At 38.0% G+C, this 22,467-nt stretch overlaps 1 protein-coding gene across 8 annotated transcripts in view; it reads left to right on the top strand.

Moving 5' to 3' along the window:
• The window catches only part of ANAPC10 (anaphase promoting complex subunit 10), a 143,848-nt gene that overhangs the window by 2,692 nt on the left and 118,689 nt on the right, over window positions 1-22,467 (top strand). For all 8 annotated transcript variants that reach the window (XR_010027772.1, XR_010027771.1, XM_063156716.1 and 5 more), the window contains exons 2-4: window positions 3,660-3,776; window positions 5,077-5,167; window positions 5,906-6,026. Coding sequence is in view for 6 of the 8 variants with exons in the window: in XM_063156716.1 (XP_063012786.1) it covers window positions 3,662-3,776; window positions 5,077-5,167; window positions 5,906-6,026 (327 nt within the window). In the remaining 2 variants the exon portion in view is untranslated. The remainder of the gene's footprint in view (window positions 1-3,659; window positions 3,777-5,076; window positions 5,168-5,905; window positions 6,027-22,467) is intronic.

Genomic DNA, 22,467 nt, shown 5'->3' with positions numbered 1-22,467 from the left:
AGGCAAGGGAAGAGATTACTCAGATGATAAAGGGCCTTAGCTAAAATGGTCTGGTTATTTTTTTAAACAACAGTGGTGGAAATCTAGACTCTGCAAGAATATTAGGTTTATTAAACTTTATGAGGGGAACTTGAAAGGCATAGACACTCCAGAAAAGAGGAAACTCAGAGCAAATTTGCTGAGTGCCTTCACATCAGTAGAAGGGTTGCTGTGTAAAGACCAGTGATTAACAAGTCTTTGAGTTCCCTGTAGATCAAGAGATGCTTGTTTTTAGGTGGTGATACTTGATTTGGATGCTAAAGGAAAATCTTTAGCTTTCAGGTTGATGAAACCTGAAGCTGGGTGTCCACAGATCTCTTGCTGGAGAAGTAAATATCTGGACATTTACTTCTCTCAGATCTCTCAGGCACAGTCAGGTCTCTCAAGGGCCCTTCCAGGTGTGTATTTAAACAGTTCTGTGCACACAGTGTGGTGGAATTGCAGGTTTTAATAGGGGAAAACTGCTTTGGAACCTGCAAGTTTCCTCGAGCCTGGATTTTTATGGAGCTTTAGTAGGAAAGGCCCATGGTGAATGCCTCAGTATCTCCTCTTGGCTGTGTTGTGCTTACACAAGGGTTTGCTTCCAGGTGTGCAGCTTTTCCAGGTGCCTCCTGCTGCTTTGGCTGGGGAAGGCAGACTGGCCAACCATTTAAATCCATTTCACTCTCTTCATAAACTCTGCTTGCTGAAACATCTTCAGTTGGCTGTTACAGGGCTGGAATGAGAGAACTTCTGTGAGAAAGATAAGGGATAAAGAGATCAAGAATGGGGGGAAAAGCTGCTGCTTTGTCTTGAGCAAAGGATGTGCAAACCCCACAGAGGGGAAAATGGCAAAATGAAAGTGTGGCCTTTATCGTGTCATGAAGACATTCATATATTCATGCTGTTAATAAGGAAACGGCAGCCTGTTAATGATCTTTTGGAATAACTGAATTGAAATTCAGAGATGTTTCTAGCCAGTGCTTCTAGAGGTGCAGTGTGTCTTTCCATTTTTCAGCACATGTCCAGGAGAAGGCCTTCTAAAAAAATTACTTATTTTTATGCAGCTTAAAAAAGCAAAGAAAAAATTTAGTAGGTGACTTAAATTCCTTTTAGAGCTGAGTACTGATGTCTCATTTAAAATGAGGTACATTTACTTCTGCTAGTAAAATGTCCAGAAGTGTTACTTGAGTGAGCTGGCCTGTTGCTATATCATTTTTCCTTAGTATTTCTATCAGCTTTCAGGTTTTAAAGTTCTGAGCATTGGGGAGCTACATTCTCTCCAGAATGTTTGTTCTTGAGCAGAACTTCCCTCATGAAAATCTGACTCATTTAGTTCAGCCATTGAAAACTTTCAGTCTTTCCCATCACTAGTACACAATATGTGGCTGATTTATTTGCCAGCAGTGATTTGGAGTTGAGATTTTGGGGTTTGAGAATCTTTTCCTGTTAGATAAAAAGAAGTAAGCTCAGTTTAAAACTGTAGGGAACTGGAATGATATTTCTTGCTGTGTATTTCAGACTTCCAAAATGTAATGCCTCCAACATTTGAGAACCAGTGCAATACAAGTGTTGCATTATTAGGTTATTTAGAACTTTGTTCTGTGTGCTGAACCTTATAAGAAAGCTCAACATCATTATTTAAGGTGTTCTCAATACTTTGAATATTCCAGTAATTTTTTTTTAAAAGCATATATAGTCAAGTTTGTGGTATAATCTGAGTGAGCAATGTAATTTCTGTGATTTACCTTGTTTTGATGTGATGTTTGCATAGTCCTTGTGTCTGAAGCGTGGAATTCGGAGTTTTTCATTCATTTTCTCTTTAAGTCAAAACAGTGTCTAGTCTTGCTGGTGATAATATTGAAAAGATGTTTTGTATGATGTTTTTGAGATGTGATCACTTGAATTAAAAGTGAACAATTTAGCTTTACTTTGTGAGGTAGAAATTTCTATGTATATTTTTAGAGGTTGGAAGAGCAGTATTTTTGGTGTCTGCGTAAATCTGTGAATTAAAATGAATGCAACTCAACCTCTCTTAGTTCAGTCACAAAAGTAAAAAAAAAATTGCTCAGAGTTTGGATTAGAAGGTCAGTTGAGCTTTAAAATTCCCAAGTCTGGGATAATAGTTTCCCCAATGCCTAATAACCATAGTTTGAATTTTGGTGCAGCATGGGGGTGGACTAGTTGATTCTTGAAGGTCCCTTCCACCACTCCAAACCATTTTGTGAAGAATGTTTGTTTTTCAAGTAGCTACGAACTAAATATTTGTAATTTTTTTTATTTACATGGCATTAGAATTAATATGTTTGTGAATATGTATGTGATATCTGTAGGATTAGCTGTGTGGTGTCCAACATCTTTTGAGAGGATGGTGTTTGAACAAGGATTTTGTCTGAAGCCTTTTGTGACAGTTGCTGTTGTCAGTATTTAGATTTTTCTACACATGCAATTATCTCTTCAGATTTTGTTTATGGTAGTTAGGACTGCAATCTTGTATATGAGAAAGCAGGTAAAATGTCTGTGTCAAGCCTTATGTTTGCAAAATTAAAAGAAAATACTCAGGGGCCAATAGAAAGTGTTGTGTGCACTAGGGAAGTCAGATGTCCTGTGGGACATTTTAGCTGCAGTGTCACCGGTGCATAGACAATGTTGTCTGTGCCTGGTGTCAGTTCTGCTGTAAGGAGTGAATCTGGTGGGTCCCAGCCTGGCTCAGTCCCTGTTTGCTGTCTGGGAGAGGCACTGGAAGAGAGGTTAGCAGAGCATGATGTGATGTCATGCATGTCAGCAGAGGATGGCTGGTCAGCTCTAGCTCTCTGACTCTTTAGTGCTCTATGGTAATTTGAAGCTTTAATGTAGTTCTTTTCATGGAACTTATGTTTCTTTGGAGTTTTTTAAAAAATATTTTAAGCTACTTCCTAGGAAATAGTCAAGTGCTCTGTGCTTTACGAAGCCCAGCTTAATTAAGTTGTCCTGTATGTGGTGATGGTCTGGGTGTTGAGGGTGAGTGTGATTACTTGGACAGTGCAAGTCACAAGTTAATGATTCCAGATGAAGTTGTAAAGTTCAGGAAATGGGCCATAAATAAATGTGGCTATAACCAATTACTACAAATCATACAATTTGTTTAAACTCCTATTTCCTATTTTAGGGGAGAAGTATCTCTTGCTCTAGTTTCTGAATTTGTAGATTAAGAGAACTTTTAAGTGTATCTGTGGGAGAAAATGAAGTTGTGCTGCTAGCCTTTAAATTAACATTTGCAATTTTAATTTCTTAAAAAACAGAACTGTAAAAACCAAACTCTGAAACCCTAACTCTGTATGCATAAATGAGAATGATACAAGTAAAGTATGTCTTATGGATGTTGCAAGCGTGTATTGAGTTCTTAAGGACACAAAATTTACACATATATGCAACCCCTTACATATATTGCACATATATATTCTATATATTTATACATATTACTTTATATATATAAATGAAGTGTTCAACAGACATGCAAAAATAATTGTGTGAATAGGTATAAAGTCTGTAGGCTGTTCTAAAAGTGTGAAGCCAAAGAATGAAACTGACTATGTGAACAAAATCCTTTAATTTTCCCATCAAGCTAAAAACATGTCAACTCCCTTGTTTTCTCTCACTAGAAATGACCACCCCAAACAAGACCCCACCTGGTGCTGATCCAAAGCAGCTGGAGAGGACTGGTACTGTTAGAGAAATAGGCTCACAAGCAGTTTGGTCTCTCTCATCCTGTAAGCCAGGTAAATCACAACAATGATGTAGAAAGTTGAATGTACATTTATGTTTTGGTAGTCAAAAGCAGTAAAACTGCTGTAGTGTAGGCTGTAGTTACTATGAATAATGTTGGCCCTCTCTATATGTGATACAATATGAAAGTTCTAACTGTATCAGAAATCCTTCTATGAGGAACTATCTGATATGAACTAAACAGAACTCTTACATATTTTATATTAATTTTTCTTTTCATTTCCATGGTGAACAAACTAAGCAATGTAAGCAGAATCACACCCAGCACAGTGAAATTGTTTCTGTGCTTTAGCAACTTGTCTGGGTGTCTTCCATTTTTAACTAAGGATGACTGTGCAGCTGGGAGACCTAAATGTTCTGCCTGAACTTTGAAACTTTGTGTGGGCTCAGTCATTACAGGGTGGCCCTGAAACCCTGCAAATAAAATAAACGTGTGGTCCTGAGGGGCAGTTTGTTATACCTGCTCAAAATACCTGAAAATCTGTATTCTTTCCCCTTGGGGTGCTTGAGTTGCTATTTCAGAAATATCTGTTGGGAATTGATCAGCTGTCTTGCTGCACCCTAGGGTTAGTGATCTCTTTATGTCACAATATTTTGCTCAGGCTGAATGACTTTGGTCTGAAATCCTGGAATATTGGAGAAAAAAATCTTGTGGTTTTGCTGCTTAAACAGGGTGAAGGAAATTTTTTATTAAACTTCTGCTGCTATATTGGAACTGTAGCTAGTGTGGACAATCAATGAAAGGATGTAATTAGTAAAAGGATAATGAGGGAATAGAAAATACAAGGCTGGAGTTGCTTCTTCAAATGTGATGGCATTAACCATTAGGAATACTGGTTTTGCCATCTGTTGCCTGTTCTAGCTAGTACTTGAAAAAGCAAAAATATTTTGGGACATGACTTGAAGAGAAAATGTTACATTTGGCTAAAATGTTATAGTGAATGGTCTTTGCTAATGATTTTGCTTTAGTTCAGCAGTTAAGTTACCGAAGATGTGGAAAAGTCTCACTGTTAATTATTGCTTTGGCAACCAATATGAATTACTACTTAACCACTTGAAATTCCAGGACATGTTGGCATGGATTTGCACCCCACAGACCTCAACAGTGTTGAACCTCTGCAGATTCCCCTATTTCAGTTTTGTGTCAGAAAAGCATAGGTGCACCTTGGATGTCTAGACATATTTCCGAATATGTTGTAACCTGGGAGACATTAATTTGTGACAGTTGAAGAAGAGCTACATTTGCATCACAGAAATGGGATGTTCAAGATTATCACATTTTCTTTTTCTTAGGGTTTGGAGTGGATCAGTTACGAGATGATAATCTAGAAACTTACTGGCAGTCAGATGGATCACAGCCTCATTTGGTGAACATCCAATTTAGGTATTGAAGTATACTCCCTGTGGGTTAGGGTGCTTTGTACTGCTCAAATAAGATAGGAATTCAGCAAGTGCAAGAACTCATGGGTTAGTTGTGTTACCCAACTGGTAAGAAGTCTGATAGCATTTCCAAAAATGAGATATTCAAATGTTATGATCACTAAATATCTAAATAAGCAATGAAAATGAATGTTTATTGGTATGTCAGTTGTGACAGCATCACATTTACTCTTGTAAGGTGACTTATGTCCTTATTTTGTGTCTGTGAGTGTCATTTGGAGGGTAGATGGCTCCTATGTAACCTAACAAATGAGTTTGAGAAACTTTTTTTTTATTCCATCCTGTTTAGGATGCTTTCAGTATTTTTTCTTTAACAAAACTTGAGAAGAGATGTTTGTCCCCTTTTAAATTTACTTTTTTAAAAGGCCTTGGTGTAATAAGAGAGCCCCTATTTGAAAAGCCTAACTTAAGCTTCATTACGTACAAGTGCTTATTTGGCATCTGTTTCTTGGTATACTGACATTCCTGAAGGCAGGCAAAGGAGAATGGTGAAAATCAACTGTGTGCATAATGTAATGTGGAAAATCACCCAGTTCTTCAACAGCAAGTTTCTTATGAATCACTAGGCACACATATATTCATTTCCAGAACATTTAAATCCTTAGTTATAGCAAGCTAGCAACAAACTCATCCCAAATATTTTTCTTTATGATGCTTACATAGCTTGTGTTGCTTCTTGCAGAAGAAAAACAACAGTGAAGACCTTATGTATTTATGCAGACTACAAATCTGATGAAAGTTACACTCCAAGCAAGATCTCTGTCAGAGTAGGAAATAATTTTCATAATCTCCAGGAAATCCGGGTAGGTCAATGATGCTTTGCATTCTATCTTAAAACAATTCTCTCTTGTTAGGACATCTGATGTAATAAAACAGCTTGTGGTGGTAAAATATGGCATTGTGTTGAAGGGGGAAAATGGCTGGGTTTATTTTGATATTTGCTTTTAGTTTTTATCTTGTAAATTTAGTAGATTGGTTTCTGTTATTTTTTTCAGATTCTTTTTACCAAACATGATTGTAATTGAATATGTTCATAAATTTTTACTTTTGAGTATTGTTTCCATTATTTTTCTTTTTAATGCTCAACAGTTATTGAGATGCAAAAATTTTGAATGGGATGAGGTTTTTTAACAATATGAAGCAAAATCCAATTTTCTGTTCTTCAGATCAGCTTAAGATTTTGAATGAGACAGATTTGTTAGTGTTTTATTTTTAAAAAGATCAAATCCAGTATTTTTTATGGTGATGCTTCTAGTCAGAACTGTGATAAGATTTGAATTGCTTTAAGTGCTTGGTTTGCCTACCTTTTGGTTAACAGTAAAAGCAGATTTGAAATAATCCATGATCTTGGTAGATGTCCACCTTGGAAACTAATTGGGGTACTTATGAGCAGGTATCTTTGCTCATTCTGGGTCAGGGTAGCCTCATGTTTCAAATTCCTCTTCTCTGGAGCTCAGCACTTACTGGCTGATATTTTGGGAAGGTTTAACTTAGCAGCCTTATATGGCAAGTGTTACAATAACAGAAGGATTGGGATGATGAGAAAAGGGTGGTGCTAAATGGTGGCTTGAAGTTTTACTTCTGGGATTTTTATTTTTTTCACTTTGGATTGTTGGGACTGAAAACCTAAGTCCCAGAGGAAGTTGTAAGTACAAAGCTGCAGATGCTGTGGGAGTAAAAAATAGTGTAGTAGAGATGTCTGTTAACATTACGTATTTGTCTATATCCTTTCAATGATTTGTGATGTTCTCTCAAGTTTTGACTCACACTTTTATCCTAAATATCAAATGGAAGGCTCTTGACATGTTTTATTTTTCTTTAAATAATTAAACATTCTTTTGGAAGAAATAAATCTTCACGTTACTTTGACTTTGATCAGTGGTAAATTCTCTCCATCTTCTTAATTGTATCACAGCAGTTTGGGAGCTGCCCAGTGTCTGAGGAAGGGCAGCTGGATCCTTTCACCTGTTAGGCTGTGGGTCAGTTTCCCGAGTATCCACTAGATGTCATTGTTGTCCTTAATGAGCACTTTGATTTTTGCACTTTTATCTGCCCTTTCAATAACTAAATGATTATTGTCCTTTCTGTAGTCATGCTTAGTACAGCACTGTACATCTTGCTGCCTAACTTAAATTTCTCATACAGTGATAAACTCCTGCTCTTGAGGGTATGTGTGTGATGAATGTATTAAAGATCTGTAAAGCAATAAAATGTATAACAAGTGTATTAGTTTTCTCCAGTGTCTCAGGCAGGATTTCTGTAGCTCTTTTCTTGCCAAACATGGGATTCTATGCATAATGTATGTAGTTAAAAATGGTGCTTCTATATGAACCAAGTTACTAGCATTTTTTATGGTATATGAATGTGACTATAACATGATGCATGACAGAGTAATTCTTATGCATGCCACATGCTCTTGTGCTTTTTTTACTTCCAAACTGAGGAGAAAATATGGTCACGCTTCTTATTAATGAGATACAATATTCTGATGCTGTAAAATGCTTGTGACTGTCATCACCATGATGTTACATGTTGTTATCAATTTTCATATTTTCTAAACTGCTTGATACTGGTTCTTGAATTTTCCTTCAGTCTTGAAGCTTGCTTCAGCTTCTCTGACACATGGGGAGGTTATTAAAGCAGTGTGAACTGTTATGAGCTCTTTAGAGAAATCTGCTTAATTATACAGTGATTCCATTGGCTTCAGTACTGATTAACTGGGTGGAAAATCAGGCTAAAGCATTTTATATTTTTCCATGGATGCTTGCCCAACTCATAGTGTGTAATGAATGTGTTTTCTTTCCTAATGGTCTAATTTTCAACACAATGCAATATGCTGTTGAGCTGAAGTTTGTCACAAATACAAGATCAGCTTTAGTTTGTATTCTAGTATATAGGCATATCTTGTTTGGAACCTAAAATGAATTTATTTTCAGAAAAAGAGGTTTCTTCCCCCTCGTTTGTACCCCATTGTAGGGGTGAGAACAGCCCTTGCAATCTGACAGGATTATTCCCTTGCTCACTGCAGTTAAGGTGTGTGCACCCAGCCTTCTCCTCTGGCACTTAAGTGCCATTGTATCACAGCTTCAAGCTTGGAGAGCAAATATTTTCTCACTTGCCGTCATGGAGTTTTCCCACATGATGGTACTAACAGTCTGGATGGACCAGATAGTCTGTAGAGGCATTTTTGGAACAGCATCCAGACTCCTCAGGACATAAGTTATTACACTTTTTCATGATATGAAAATAACTCATTGCGAAGGATATGAGTGAAATGCTGTCCATGAGAGATCTCTGGTCTTGTCAAGTGATGCTCACCTGTTTATTGCATTTTACCTCTCCAGAACATTCAGATGTTCAGCAGTTCATTGTGCTGTAAGGAGATTAAGTGTTTTGATGCTAAGTGCAGGTGGTATTTCAGGGTATAGTCTCAATCCATATATAATAGATATATATATACACACACATGTTGTAGTTAATAGTGCTTTCTGCTGTCAGCCTATAAAGTAGGATCTTTACACAGACTCAGGTAAAAGCCCTTTAATCTTAATACCTTTGTTGGCAGCAGTATGAGGCCTTTATTTTAGGTTTTTGTTGGAGTTTTTTGTTTGTTTGTTTGCTTTTCCTTTGGACTGCTGTCTGGTTTGTTTTCAGTTTCTCTTCTATCCCTTTTGGCCTTGCCTGGTGTTCTATAAGCAGGTGCAAGCCCAGCAGCCTCCCTGGTGCCATGGGGTTGTACCTGAGCACCACGGACAGGGCTCCTTCTTCACTGTCTGAGGAGATTCTGCACTAGAGAGGGGATTACCAACTGGAGGGATGCCCAGCTGGGAGGCTTTTCCAAGGGATAGTTAAGGAAGTGACCCCAGTGTTATGCCTTTACTCCTCTGCTGTCCAGTGGCTGTAGGGAAGAGGTTGGACTTAGCCAGACATGTTCTGAAATGCAGCAGTGAGCAATCTTCACCTGTTTTCTGTACATGGAGTAGACTGAGATCCTGAGGAGTGAGGACATCCTGGCTCATCATAGGGCTGCTGAAAGGTAATCAGCCAAGAAAATGTATTCTTGTGGGTCTTTATTCAAACATCTCTAAGGTGCATTTTAAACTGCTTTCCACTGAAGTGGAACAACTCTGAAGGAGCTGTTACTCCTTTAGATTCCTGACTAAGCTTCAGGTACTTTGGTTAGAAACCATTCCTCTGTGATCTATGTTCCGCTCACAAAAAGAGGCATTTCTGACCCTTAATTCTGACCCTTGGGTTCAGAATGTCAATTAAAAATAGTCAGTCTGCTTTCTGCAAAGTACTCTTCATGCTAAGAGAAGACTGAGTAAACTTCAGTTTTATAGAATTTCAATCTTTCCTGTCTGTAGGATGTTCTGTAAGCACAGTCATCACACCAGTTGTTAATTTTGATTATCTTGCTGTTAATGCTGGCTGAGTATGGATTTGTTTCTTCAGGATGCACACAGATGCACTGTTCTGTAAATCTGAAGTTTACTGGTGGTGGAAATCTGCAAAGCAGGGGAGTAGAATACTCCACTGGTACTGGTTACTTATTAAGCCTTGTCATGGGTAGGAATCAAATTTCAGAAAAAAGGTTATTTCCATTTGTACTCTGTGCAAATTTCCACCTCCCAGCAGAGGATATTTAGTGAATCCCCAGCTGAGATATTCATATGAACTCATCTTTACAAAAAGAAGGCAAATTAAATGATGTAACATCACTGTTCCCTGCCAATATCATCGTCACTGTAGGTGATATGACCTTTTCATCATGCGTTTGTGGAAATAACTAATATATGCTTCAGACTGTGGAAATTATGAACAGGATTACAATTTTCCTGCCCTTTGATACTGTGGAATGGTAAGACATCAGATCAGAGCTTACTGTGCAATCATGAAAAGTGCAGGTATTGAAATAGCCTTTTATGCATATGAGATGTGTGTATACAAATAGGGAGGCCACATGAGAGCTAGTAGAACACTGGAAGATTATTTTGGCCCACACACTATAAAATTGTTAAGCATTTTTATCTTACCTTGTTATGAAGGAGTATTTTAAGAGAAATAAGCATCTCTTCTATAGAGCAAAACTGAACATGGCTTTTATGCTGTGGTACATATAAAAGATATTTTTTCTTTTGTGTCTGAGTGTTCAGTAACAAATCTATGAAGGAACCTTTTCTTGCCCCAGAAGGGCTCAATTAGGCAAGGGTACCTTAAAGAGGCCCTGTATTTTTAATTCTGTCAGTCTGACTTTACTCTCTGAAGCAGAGGAAAAGCCATGTGAAACAATGTGGCAGCAGCTCTATGGAAGGCAGGAAGTTGATGAAGTACAGAGCTTTCCTCGAGGGAGCTCAAGTACAGAGAGCCTAGGAACTGATGGAAGCATTGAGTGTTACATATGTGTGAAAACCTCTCCTGCGCTTACAACCTTTTTTGTGATTATTCATTCAAATTCCACTGTGGAAAAGAAATTGGAAAATCAACACCCTCACAGGAAAGAATTTCTTGCTAAGATCTAATCTAAACTTTAGTTTAAGGCCATTCCCCCTTGTCCTATCATTACATGCCCTTGTAAAATGCCTCTGTTCCTCTTTTTTGTAGGCTCCCTTAGGTACTGGAAGGCCACAATTAGGTCACACCTCCACCTTCTCTTCCTGTAGCAAGTGTTTGATTACCTTGTTTCATCTCTTTTCTGTGCATGAAGTTCTTGTAGGAGGATTTACAAAGATTTCCCCTAAATCTTTGGCTTTTAAATATTTTACTTCTGTAAAAACCTTTCTGGTACTAGTGGCTTAAAAATTCAGATTTTTAAAACTGTGTGTTATCAGTGCAGGTAAACTGTCCTCCAGCATAATGGGGGAATTTTTCATTGGCTTTGATGCAAACTTTCACTATCGCATTCCAATTACAATACTTTAAACAAATCTTCTAGTGGACATGAACAGGTTGCACGTAGTGCTGTGTGTGTGAGTGGAAGGAGCCAGATGCTTGAACTTTTTATATGGAAAACCAACTGCAAATTTTGGTGATCATGTTCTCTAGCACTCTTTTGAAGTATGTAGTGTAGTAATACTGTTGTAGAGTAGTAATTGTATTAGTTGGGGGAAAACTGCTAGTTTTCTGTGATAGTTTCTTACCTTCTTTATATACCTGAAAGATTTATGCAGGGAAGTCTTCAATAATGGAGATCATTGTACCAATAGGCCAACACCTTTACCATTCCTAATTAGTATAAATGAAGGATCTCTTTTTCACAAGAAGATCCTGTTATGAAAGGGAGTACCTGTATGGTGAAGGGAGCACATGTATATGTTAATAAAAGTTCTGTGAGAGTAGGGTCTGTCATTTTTGCTTTTTGCACATTTTGCCAGTGGCATGGCCATGCTGCTCATGTACAAGAGTTCTGGCTAGAGCTGTGAAATAGTTTTGGGTTTTTTTCCTAATTTTATTTTTAACTCTACCAGCTTCTGCAGCTGATTTACACACACGCACACATACACACATTGTGCTTCTGGCTTTTGTGAAAACACTTTTTGTAGCCTTTAGCCCTTAGTGCTACATATAGCTTTGTTTCTTTTAAACCATGGCTTTTTCTTTTTAATGCCTGGATACAGCAGAGATGCTGATCTTTCTCCCTTTGATAGCATTACCAAATTTTTAGAGCTCTTAGAGTGATCGGTCAAATTTGTGTGTTCTTTAGCTTCTAGGAATTGGTCCAAATATGCATATTGATGATATGTAGATATGATTGTTGATCATATCTATTTAAAACAGTAGCCCCCATGCCCTTCACTGCCTGAAATTTCCAAGTTGTAATCAAACTTATGTGCTATCAGGCTGAGGGAAGAAAAGCATGTTTTTCTTTTACATGCTCAAAATGTAGTGAAAATCCCAGTGGACAGTCATGTTTACAAGGGTAACTGTCTGCATTCAATTGTGGGTTATAAAAGTGCTTGCTTGAATAAATACACAGAGCTATCAGACAGAACAACCAATAGTTCCTTGGACTAATTGACCTTGTCAGTAGAATAGAAACACTTGCAAATAAAATTCCCATTGCCAGCAAAGTTGCAACTGAAAACCCCTGAAGAAACTGTGTATATCCTCTAACTATCTTGGAATGCAGTGATTCAGGCAGCAGACATGTGCAGCGGGAGGGGGCAGGAGGGGGAATCATTAACCAGGAAAGTTGTACATACCAGCAGTTTGCAGTGGGCTCCTTTTGCAGCGTGAGGCTGTGTGCATTCCTCAGGCCATTAAGTAGCTCACTTTCCATATTCAGAGTTATGCTTTCTACCAGTTGTTACTACTTTTACCATCCCTTGGGTCCCCCTGTATGATTTGTTTTGCTGGTCTGCTTTGATTATAATGTAGCCTTTTCAGAAAAGGCAAAGGTGTTTGGCTGGTAACCACAGCATGTTGTAATGAGGGTGGAGTGTGTTTGTCATTCTGCAGCAATGGGTGACTTCCATGAATGCCAGGGTCTATAACCACACAGGCTGTGGCAGTTTATCTTTTTGAATATATTCAGATTGCATAACAGTGGAAAAGAATCGCAGTAAATATTAGAATATCTGATCTTCCAATAAAAAGCACGATGGAACCATTTTTTTACTTTATCCAGTGATGAGTCATGTATCTTCCCATTAAAAAAAGGAAAATATTTCACTCCAGAAATAAGTCTTCACAAGTGAATTAGTCATATATCAGACATTTCCTTTTAAAAGTTTGGATAATGTCACACAGGTGGAAGTAGTATGAAAAAAACAACAGTGAAAGACACAACAGGCTTCACTGTGTACTATAAAAACATGATTTTATTTTGGTTAGAAAACAAAACAGGAAAAATGGCATTTGGAAAATAAAGTCTGAAAAATGGTCCAGTTAGCTGCTAAATAAACTTCAGAGATGAAGGTTTTAAAAAACCCACCAAGATTTGTAAAAGGAGGTGGGGGGGAATAGTGTATTTCACCTTAAGTAAGGGACAATGTGTAATAAGGGATTTTGTGGTTTTACAGCTCGGTGCATGTGTTTGAAAGCTGTTCTCTCAGCAACGTGGGTGGCAGGTTATGCTACCATATAATGTATTGTAGTTGGCTCTCCACACTTGTCAGGGTTAGCGTTCAACCATTCGGAAAATTTTCCCATTGTTCTATCATGTGAACCAAGGCTAGTGTTGAATTCCCAATAACCTTCTGCAGGAAAAAGAGGTTTAATTAGAAAGTTTGAAATTTGATTACTTCTGTTATTGTCTTAATGCACTTCTCTCTAATTTAGGTGCTTATCTGCAAATGCAATCAATTTTTGCTCAGGAAGATGAAAAACAAACTTAACTTTGTACTGCAGTTGCTTCCACAATTTAAAAAGAAAACTTGTATACTCAATTCTGTCTTTCTTCAGCATTAACACTCTATTTCCATCTTAAACATGTTTGCTTTAGATGGATCATAGCTTTTGGCAGCTACTGCACTTTTAGCAAATAATACTGTTTCTAGTAAGAGTTGCAAAAAAAAAAAACTTTGTGTGAGGTCCTTGTAAACTGAACCTTGGGAACGTTATGTTATTTCTGTATTTTCCCTTCTTTTGTGCTTCTTCTCTATTTGTGTCATGGTTATAAATTACATCGTTTGAACTAGAGAATTAAAAACATTTCGTTTTGTGATTCCTGTAATTTTAAAAAAGAGAAGGTTTATTTTATGTCTATTTTTTTCTTTTTACCTGTTATTTCAGAGGCTGGCACACAGAGAAATAAGCAGTTATGGTATTGAAATTCCATTGTGCCAGCACCTCTGGGGCATAATCCAAAAAAACCAGAAAAATCGCCTGCTGGGTTGTATGCAGTAAGCTTGTGTGAACATCAGTGTCTGCTGTTCACACATCATTTTTTACTGGAAGTTCCTGTTGGAATAAAGGTTCTGTGTTTGGAGAGTGCACAGGGATACTTGTTGGTCAATGGTTTTTCAAAGTTTGTAGGGATTTCTAATTACAGTTTACCAGTGTAGGCTCACTAGATACTTCTTGCAGATAATCATTAATGTTTCAGAAGTAAGAGAAGCAAGCGGGGATTTGGCAACATAAAAGCTGTAACAAGAAAGATCAGGGTGCTCTTCTCTTCCTTTAAGCATTCTCTCTTGAGACTGAACATGGGAGTGAGGAATAAGGTGGGTGGGTGGATGGAGGGGGAGGTGACAGCATGACAGAAGACACTCTCATACTTGGTATCCCTACTTCAATATTTAACCCCTTCCCTTCCTTCTCCCTCCTTTTTCAATGCAAGTGTGGTGTCTAGTTGACATTTTCAAACATTCAAGTGCCTCCAGCATTCCAGCTTATGGTGGGTGTCAGTGTGATGCTCATCTAGAACATCTTCATGGTGCTCAGTCAGGTGAACCCCCTCAGCTGATCAGAATTAATTTGAACTGTGGTTTATAAAACATGTGATACTGTGCACTTGCAAACTGGAGCATGTAGCAACATCCACTTTATCTCTTGTGTTTGATCTCTCTGCACTTGGATAGAAGGATGGAGATCCTGCTAGGCAAACTGTTTAATGCAGCTTTTTACTTGGGTGTTTGAAGGAGTTCCTGGTCACATAAGGTTTCAAGGTTTGAACTAGGGAAAATGAAAATATTTGTTGGCTGGCTGTATCATGTATTGGCTCTTGGGGATGTGGACTCTAGATATCTGACCTTGCAGTTACTTAGCAGAGCAAGAGGTGGGGACCATTGAGGAAACTGTGTGAAACAAGGGATGCTTCTTTGATCTCAGGAAGGCAGCATGTTAGGAGGGAGATCTTGGAGAAGTGCAGCAGACCTGTATTTGGAAGGGAAATTATATTCTTCTGTAGTAAAGGGCCCTGCATTGGAGTTGTTAAATAAAGAGCTGTTTCTCAGTCTCATTTTTCTTCTTCTTCTACCCTACCACATTCTACAGTCATGCTCTTTCCCATTCTATCAGTTCCCTAGGCCTGAGTACTCCAAAATTATCTCCTAGTTTTGGATTCCAAATGTGAAAACATTGTGGGAGTCAGACCACCATCTTTTGCTTAAAGGTTGTAAAAAACATCCTTAAATTTGTGTCAAAGCTGACAGTAAGATGCTGCTCACTCACTCCTGCTTTCCTCTTTCTGAGAGGTTGCTCACCATTGGGAAACTTCTCCCCTTCAAACAATTTTTTTCTACACTGTGAAATAGGATTGGGAGGATAAAGTCAGTGAATTATAAACAATCATCTTTGATGTGCCTGATTGCCTTCATAGACTTAACTGTGGAGAGTAATCCTTGGAGGGAGCACTAGATATTTTCAAAAATTTAGAAGTGCTAAATACATCCAGTAAGGTCAAATCCAAGACTGATTCTGATCCCTCTGGGTGCTCCTACTAACATAGTATTAAAATCCTCCAAGGAGTAAAGCCAGCAGTCAACATTTAATTTGGTTTAAGCAGAAGAAAGGATATGAAAGGAGTGGGAATTTTCTTGGATACCTAAGAAAGTTTTATGCTGTCATCTCAACTGATGCTGGTCAGCTGGCACAGCACACCTCATTTTCTGTTTCACTTGAATTAGTTGTAGGCACCAGCAGCTGGAAACCTCCTGTGACTGTGTTCACCACCTTTTGCCAAACCAGCAGTTTGGCAGCAGGCTGGAGGGAGGAAGTGGCCCCAATTTAAAAGAATATAGGAGCAAATTTGCCCACCAGTTATTCTCTGTATGTGTGGCTTCCCCGTTATAATACCTTTATTTGCTTCCATAGAAGTGTGGTCACACTTGGCTATTTATAGTACATACTGCCTTGTGGCAATGTTATCAGGTATTGCTATTAATTAGGATTTAAAAAAATCCAAACCAAATCCATTAAATGCACAGAATGTGCCATGCTTTGTCAGGTCAGCAACCAAAAATTTCCATAAATTCAGGTACAAATAAAGGAACGAGTGTATTCTGTGTAGATAGTGCTGAAAGGTTTTCTGTTGATGTGGTAAATTCAAGCAATCCTCAGTTTTCAGAAGAAAATGCTACCTGGCAGGTGGTAGAGATCTAGAACAAATCCAGAGTTCTGGACTGTAAGACTCAGCTGCTTCAGGGCTGCCACCATGGCAGCTCTTTCCAGAGGGAGGTCTTGCTCCTGTGATTTCTGCCATGTTATTTTGGTCAGGGATCACATGTCTGTGTGTAGCTTTGATGAGAACACTGCTACGCAGGGTCTACATTCAATTCTTTGCTGAGCTTTATTGGGTGGGAAGGGATTGAATGTGCTGTTATCCTGTTCCTTATCTCATGTAGTGCATGGAAATGTTTCTAGAGATATGAAGCATAAATTCATTTCTTTCTGAGGGCTGTTTTGTGTCTTAATCTGTCATAAGATAACCAAGATCATGTGCTTGAATCGGAAAAACCTTTCCCATGCTTTTTCCATTTTCCGTGCAAACACACAGGAGAGGGTGGAGTGAGAATGGTAATGTATCATATGTGTCTGGCTTGGGGGCCTGTGCTCTCTATCTGCCTTCATCCAGTTCCTAAAGTAGGTTTATCTAACAGTCCTATTTTATTTCAGAATGAATTCTGGAGTGTTTTATGTCTCATGTCAAAGGAATGTTATCAAATACAGTTTTTATTGAAGCTTTTTATGAATGCTGTTTACAGTCACAGTTTTTGAGTGGATCATGTGGCATAGCCCCTAATATGTCTTTTTAAATTATTATTTCCCCCACTCTGTATTTGTCAGAGGTCAAATTCAACTGTGAGTATGAAGAATATTTTGGATTATTTCTACTAGCAAATGCAGAAAACTTTAATTTGTTTCTCTTACTTGAGATTAATCTGTTACTTAGGAAGATGATGTTGCTGTGCATAATTTTTACCTTAATAAGGTAAAAATCAAAACGTGTTTTATTTTCTCATTGTTTCAAAAAGAGTTGCAATTCAGTAACACAGGAAACGATGTAGTAAAAATTCAAAGTAGGCTTCCCTCTCCTTGACCAGGTCTCTGTTGTGATTATGATGGTCACCATTTGTAACAGAGGTTTTCATAAATCAGCTCTTGGTAGATCTGGCACTGCTGGGGCAGGAACTTCTATTGTGGAATTACTGGGCTTTCTTCTGTTTCTTTATCGTGTCATGAGGAGTTAAAAGATTTACTTGCATAGCAGAAATAAATTAAGCAGAGGAGCATGTGTAGCCACAGTAGATGTACAGTAAGTCACATAGATTTGCAATCCAATTCCATCTGCTTGTTGTTGACTGCACTTTGCTAAGCAGTAAGATGACACCCCACAGTAGCTCTAGAGCACATAGCAGGCCTGCTGGTAAACAAGTTTTTAATTAACTCATTCTCATGCTTTATTTTCCACTGCCCCCTCATTTTTCAGGAGCCTACTTAGGATGTAATTTTATTTTGATTCTTCTACAGGTCATGGTGAAGAACTCATGTTCTTGGTCTGTAGGATGTGGCACTGAGGCTATTCCAGATGCTGTTTGTAGCAGAAATGCTGTTGCAGCAAGGGACAGTGCATAGCACCACTGAATACCTTTTTAAAATTGTATATTTTTTGAGTGAATGGTGACTTGAGGGACCTTTGATTTCCAGAAAGAAGTCAAGAAATAAAATTCGCATAAATTGAAAGAAGCAGAGTCTCAAGTCTGATCTCCACATAAAATAACAGATAAAAGCCTTGTGGGTTTTTTTTGGACACGCCTTCTTATTGATTTGTAAGAAAACACAAGCAAAAATAAAAGCTCTACTGCATTTGTTCCAGTACATTAAAGAAATTCTGTTTAGATGTAAAATTAAATGCTTCCATTGAGCAACAGTTCTGATTCCAGCTTTGCAAATTTATGGAAGTGTATTCTGGCTCACATAAAACCATCCAGCTGAACCTCTGACAGATATATTTCTTCTCTTTTAAAGTTCATTTGTATGAAAATATATCTCCAGTGAGGCATGTTTATGAATTTGGGATCTTCTGAGATGAGACTCTGCATTGCATTTTAAATTTGCACAAAATAGTTTTCACAACAATCTTTTGGATTTGTTTCCAATGAGTAAATATTCCTTGAGCTGAGCATTACTCTCTGGGTCCTGTGAAATGCTACTCTGCCTTTACTTATTGTGTGCTACAACACATTTGAGTAATCTTGAAGTTCATCAGGCTTTGCCCCACTTGCCTTTACTGAGCATCCATGGACTCTTTATCCAGACACAGAAATGTTTGCATACTGTACTTCTGCAGGATTTGGGGATTATTTACAGAGGTTTAGGACCTTTAAATTCCTTGATTTTTGGGAGAGGTAGCCCTCTGTAATTCTCAGAAACAAGCCACTCCTTTGAAACCAGGAGAAATGCTTTCTCTTAACCCCAGTGCTTTTTGTGTCTTAAATCAACAACTTCTCCTCTTGCTGGTAAAGAATGAGTAGGGTTTTTTTAATTTGGTAGCACTCAGGTATAATTTGTTCCAGTCTTTTCCTGACAAATGAAGTAGCTCAGGACCTACAATCTTGTGTAACAGGTAAAAAGTAAGAGCCATGCAGTTTTATGGGCCTGTCTTCTAGTAGAAGATAAGAAATCTAGTTCTCTTCAGTGTGTAGTAATAGCCCTTCTCAATGAGTGGAATGAGGTTTGTTTTGGTTTTGATGTACTTTCTTCCCCTCACCTATAAAGAGTGCTTGAGAGCTAGCAGCTGGCTGCTACTACTGTGGACTTTCTGTAAATACCATGATATTCCCATTTTTTGACATTTGTTCATTTCCCATATTAATTTTCGGCATTCTCTGGGATGCAAAGTGCATGGCATGAAATGTGTTCACTAGGTTATTGCCACTAAGTTATTTGAGATGGTTTGATAGAGAATTAACTCAGTGTGGCCTGTTTTCAGGCACTTACATCTTTAATATTCCTTGCAAAATTTTTTTTTTCAAATTCTTTCTTTGTATAATTTAACTGTAGCTATGTCTAGACATATTTCCTGGATATGGCTAAACAATTTTCAAGGTAAATTATGACCTGGGTTTTTTTTTGCACTTTCACACAAACATAGTATCATTCCATTATGTATGTAGGAGAAATGGGAACTGCAGACATCTGCAATACAGTTTTCATCGAATTTGCAAACTTCTGCCCCTTGGTAAAATTAGTTATTTCCCAGAAATGTTTTCCAGCCTTTACTTTCATTTTCAAACAATTTGTGCAGTGCACCCATAGAATACATTTATATTGTTCCTGCTTGTCCCCAGCAGTTCTAGTTTGAAAAGAATTCATAGGACTTCTCCCTTTATGCTTTGCTGTCTTCTAGGTTTTAATGTGTTTATTCTATTTGCCTTAAGGTCCTCTTGTATAAGGCCATTGTTCAAAGCACTTGTTTCTTGCTCATAGAAAATTCTGTGTATACTCCCTTTCTTGGAAGATTCTGTGGTGTTAAACATAGAATCATTTAAGTTGGAAAAGACCTCTAAGATCATCAAGTTCAGCCTGTTCTGTTGCCTTTCATATAAGGCAGCTGCTTTGTCCTATTCTTCAGTCAGCAGTTCCATTTGTAATGCAAATTCACCTGAGCTTCAGAATGTTTTTTTAAATATATGTTCAGACTTTGCAGTAGAATGTTCCACTACCCCAGTTCAATCTGATTCTGTTCTGTTTGTGTAGCTGTCTTCTCTTCCATTGCTGGTTTCCCTTGCCTCTCCTCAGTAGAGCAGCCTGACTGACCTGGAAGTTGTAGGAGATGATGTCTTTGCTTTGGGTGGATGCTGCTCTGAAGGGAGGGACAAAGATTTTGCTATCTCACTAGAGGGAACTCTTGGGGCTTTTCAGTGCTTGGGGGTGAGAATTCAAATTTATGACTAAGATACAAACTTAAATAAAAGTGCTAGTAATGTATTGTCTTTAAGAACTGTGTGCCCTATTTCTGTTGTTACGAAAACCTTAGTCCACATACTTAACCAGATGGGATTTTGTTTTATACTTTTGTCACTGTTTTGTGTTACGACTACAAACTTTTGAATGCAGATGATACTATTTGTTTGAGTGAACATGGGAAGTTGTAGTGGCTTTTGTTATGTTTGATAGTTGGGTTTTTTCCCGAGCTTCTGATCAGGTAAAAGTTACTGAGGGTTTTCAAAAGCAGGTTGGTCATCATCTGCCAGATTCCTACTTAGAAGGATCCCTACACAGTTACCTTGTACTCGTGGGGACTTCTCCTTAGTTACTTACTTGTCCATAAAAAAAAGAAATATTGTGTGGTTGTGTTCGCAGGGCTCTTAGGATGAGGGAAGAGACGAGAATGTTGACTCCATGTTTCAGAAGGCTTGATTTATTATTTTATGATAATATTATATTAAAACTATACTAAAAGAATAGAAGACAGGATTTCATCAGAGGGCTAGCTAAGAACAGAAAAGGAATGATAACAAAGGCTTGTGACTGACGGAGACAGTCCGGACAGCTGGGCTGTGATTGGACATTAATTAGAAACAACCACATGAGACCAATGACAGATTCACCTGCTGCATTCCACAGCAGCAGATAACCATTGTTTACATTTTGCATTTTGTTCCTGAGGCCTCTCGGCTTCTCAGGAGAAAAAAGCCTAGCAAAAAGATTTTTCATAAAACATGTCTGTGACAATATTGCAGTGAGATAACCTTCAATTTGAAGTGCTTCCCTAAAGATAGAAAACATTTGTTTTTACTAAAGGAGATTTGCAGTTCTTTCTAAATGTGCTATGTGCAGCATTGGCCATTTTTTTTATAGTAACTTTTTGGTTGGTTTTTAAATGTACTGTTTCTTTTCTCACATCTGCATCTATAATAGTCGAAGCTACTGATAATTTGAATTGTTAAGTACCCTGATTTAAAAAAAAAAAACCATTTTAAAAGTCCCCCATTCTGCTTTCAAAGTGCTGGAATTCAAAAACACTTGCAGCAAACCGTGGATTTTCTGCCATTCATTTTTAAGGCCAGACTGTCCAAATGTAGTCTGTTCCAGTATGTCTGCAACTAAAATTTTATCCATCTTAGCTACCAGAAATAGACAAACTGAGGCAGAAACTGTTTTGGGCTGCATTACCTGTTTTTTGATACTGTCAGCCAAGAATATTTTTGTAGGTTTTTCATCTTCAGTGTACTGTGTGCCAAGCTCAGGGGAAGTAACAGGTTCACACTGGAGTCACGTTTCTGTAGGTGTGAAGGAATTCCCCTGATACCAGGAATCTTCTCAGCGTTGCAGTGGCCTTGCAAAGGTATGGCATTCCTGGGGCTTGTGACAGCTGTGCAGTGAGATTAGGTCCCTGCAGGAGAGTACTGCTGCACTTAGAGTGTGTTTGCCTTCCCTTCCTCTACTCTTGACTGCTTCTTAAATGAGTTATGAAAGTTTTTCTTTAAGTTTTTAACTTTTCATTAAGTTTTTCTTAAATCAGAGATCCAAAATTTTACAGCTGTTATGGTTGATTTCAATTGGAGGCAGTATTCCTTCTGGAGCAACAGATTCCTGTTAAGATGGAATCTCTTTAAGCTGATACCAAACTAAACTTAGGTAGCTTCCTGCTGTGGGTAGAAGGTTTGTGTTGGAGTTTTAGGCCTTAATCCCATACTTGCACATACGAAACTCCATTCTAGACTGCATTGCTGTTCTGTATTTGCTGGTTGGATCATTCTGCTTTTCAAAGGGACAGGGAGAAGGTTTTTTATTTTTTTCTGAAGTTCCAGTGGATGGTTGCCACTTAAAGCATACACAGCATAGCAATCCTTCTCTAATAAGTTTTAATTTATGGATGTGTCCAGCATAAAGTGTTATGTGAAAGTTCAAATGACCTCACTTAACAATAGGACTTCAAAAAGGTAAGACTGAAAAGCAAACTGTCCAAGACTATTCAACATTTTTGTCCTCTGCAGCAGTATATACCTCTTGAAGTATGTATTTTGTAATGAATGTTGAGCTGCCTCTTGTTCTTCACAGTAGAACATATTAAAAAAAAGTGCATATTGCACAGCAAATGGGAGAACAATGTTTCTTTCTTCCAGAGACTTTCCTAGTAAACAGTTTGTGACAAATTCCTGATGGTTTCTGCAGGTAAATTTTCTAGAATGAAGAGCTGTTTTCCGCCCCATTCTAGAGAATGAAGTATTCAAAGACTGTTGTCAATTTTTTTTCCCTTTCCTTTTTTTTTTTTTTTTTTTCCTGCCACCCAGAGTTAAGCAGACAATATTTTCTGAAATTGCAGTTGAGTCAGACAGTTGTGGCTGACAATTTCAC

The sequence above is a fragment of the Melospiza melodia genome, chromosome 5 (genome assembly GCF_035770615.1).
Source record: "Melospiza melodia melodia isolate bMelMel2 chromosome 5, bMelMel2.pri, whole genome shotgun sequence".
Classification (NCBI taxonomy): domain Eukaryota; kingdom Metazoa; phylum Chordata; class Aves; order Passeriformes; family Passerellidae; genus Melospiza; species Melospiza melodia.
This window is presented reverse-complemented; position numbering and strand designations above follow the sequence as displayed.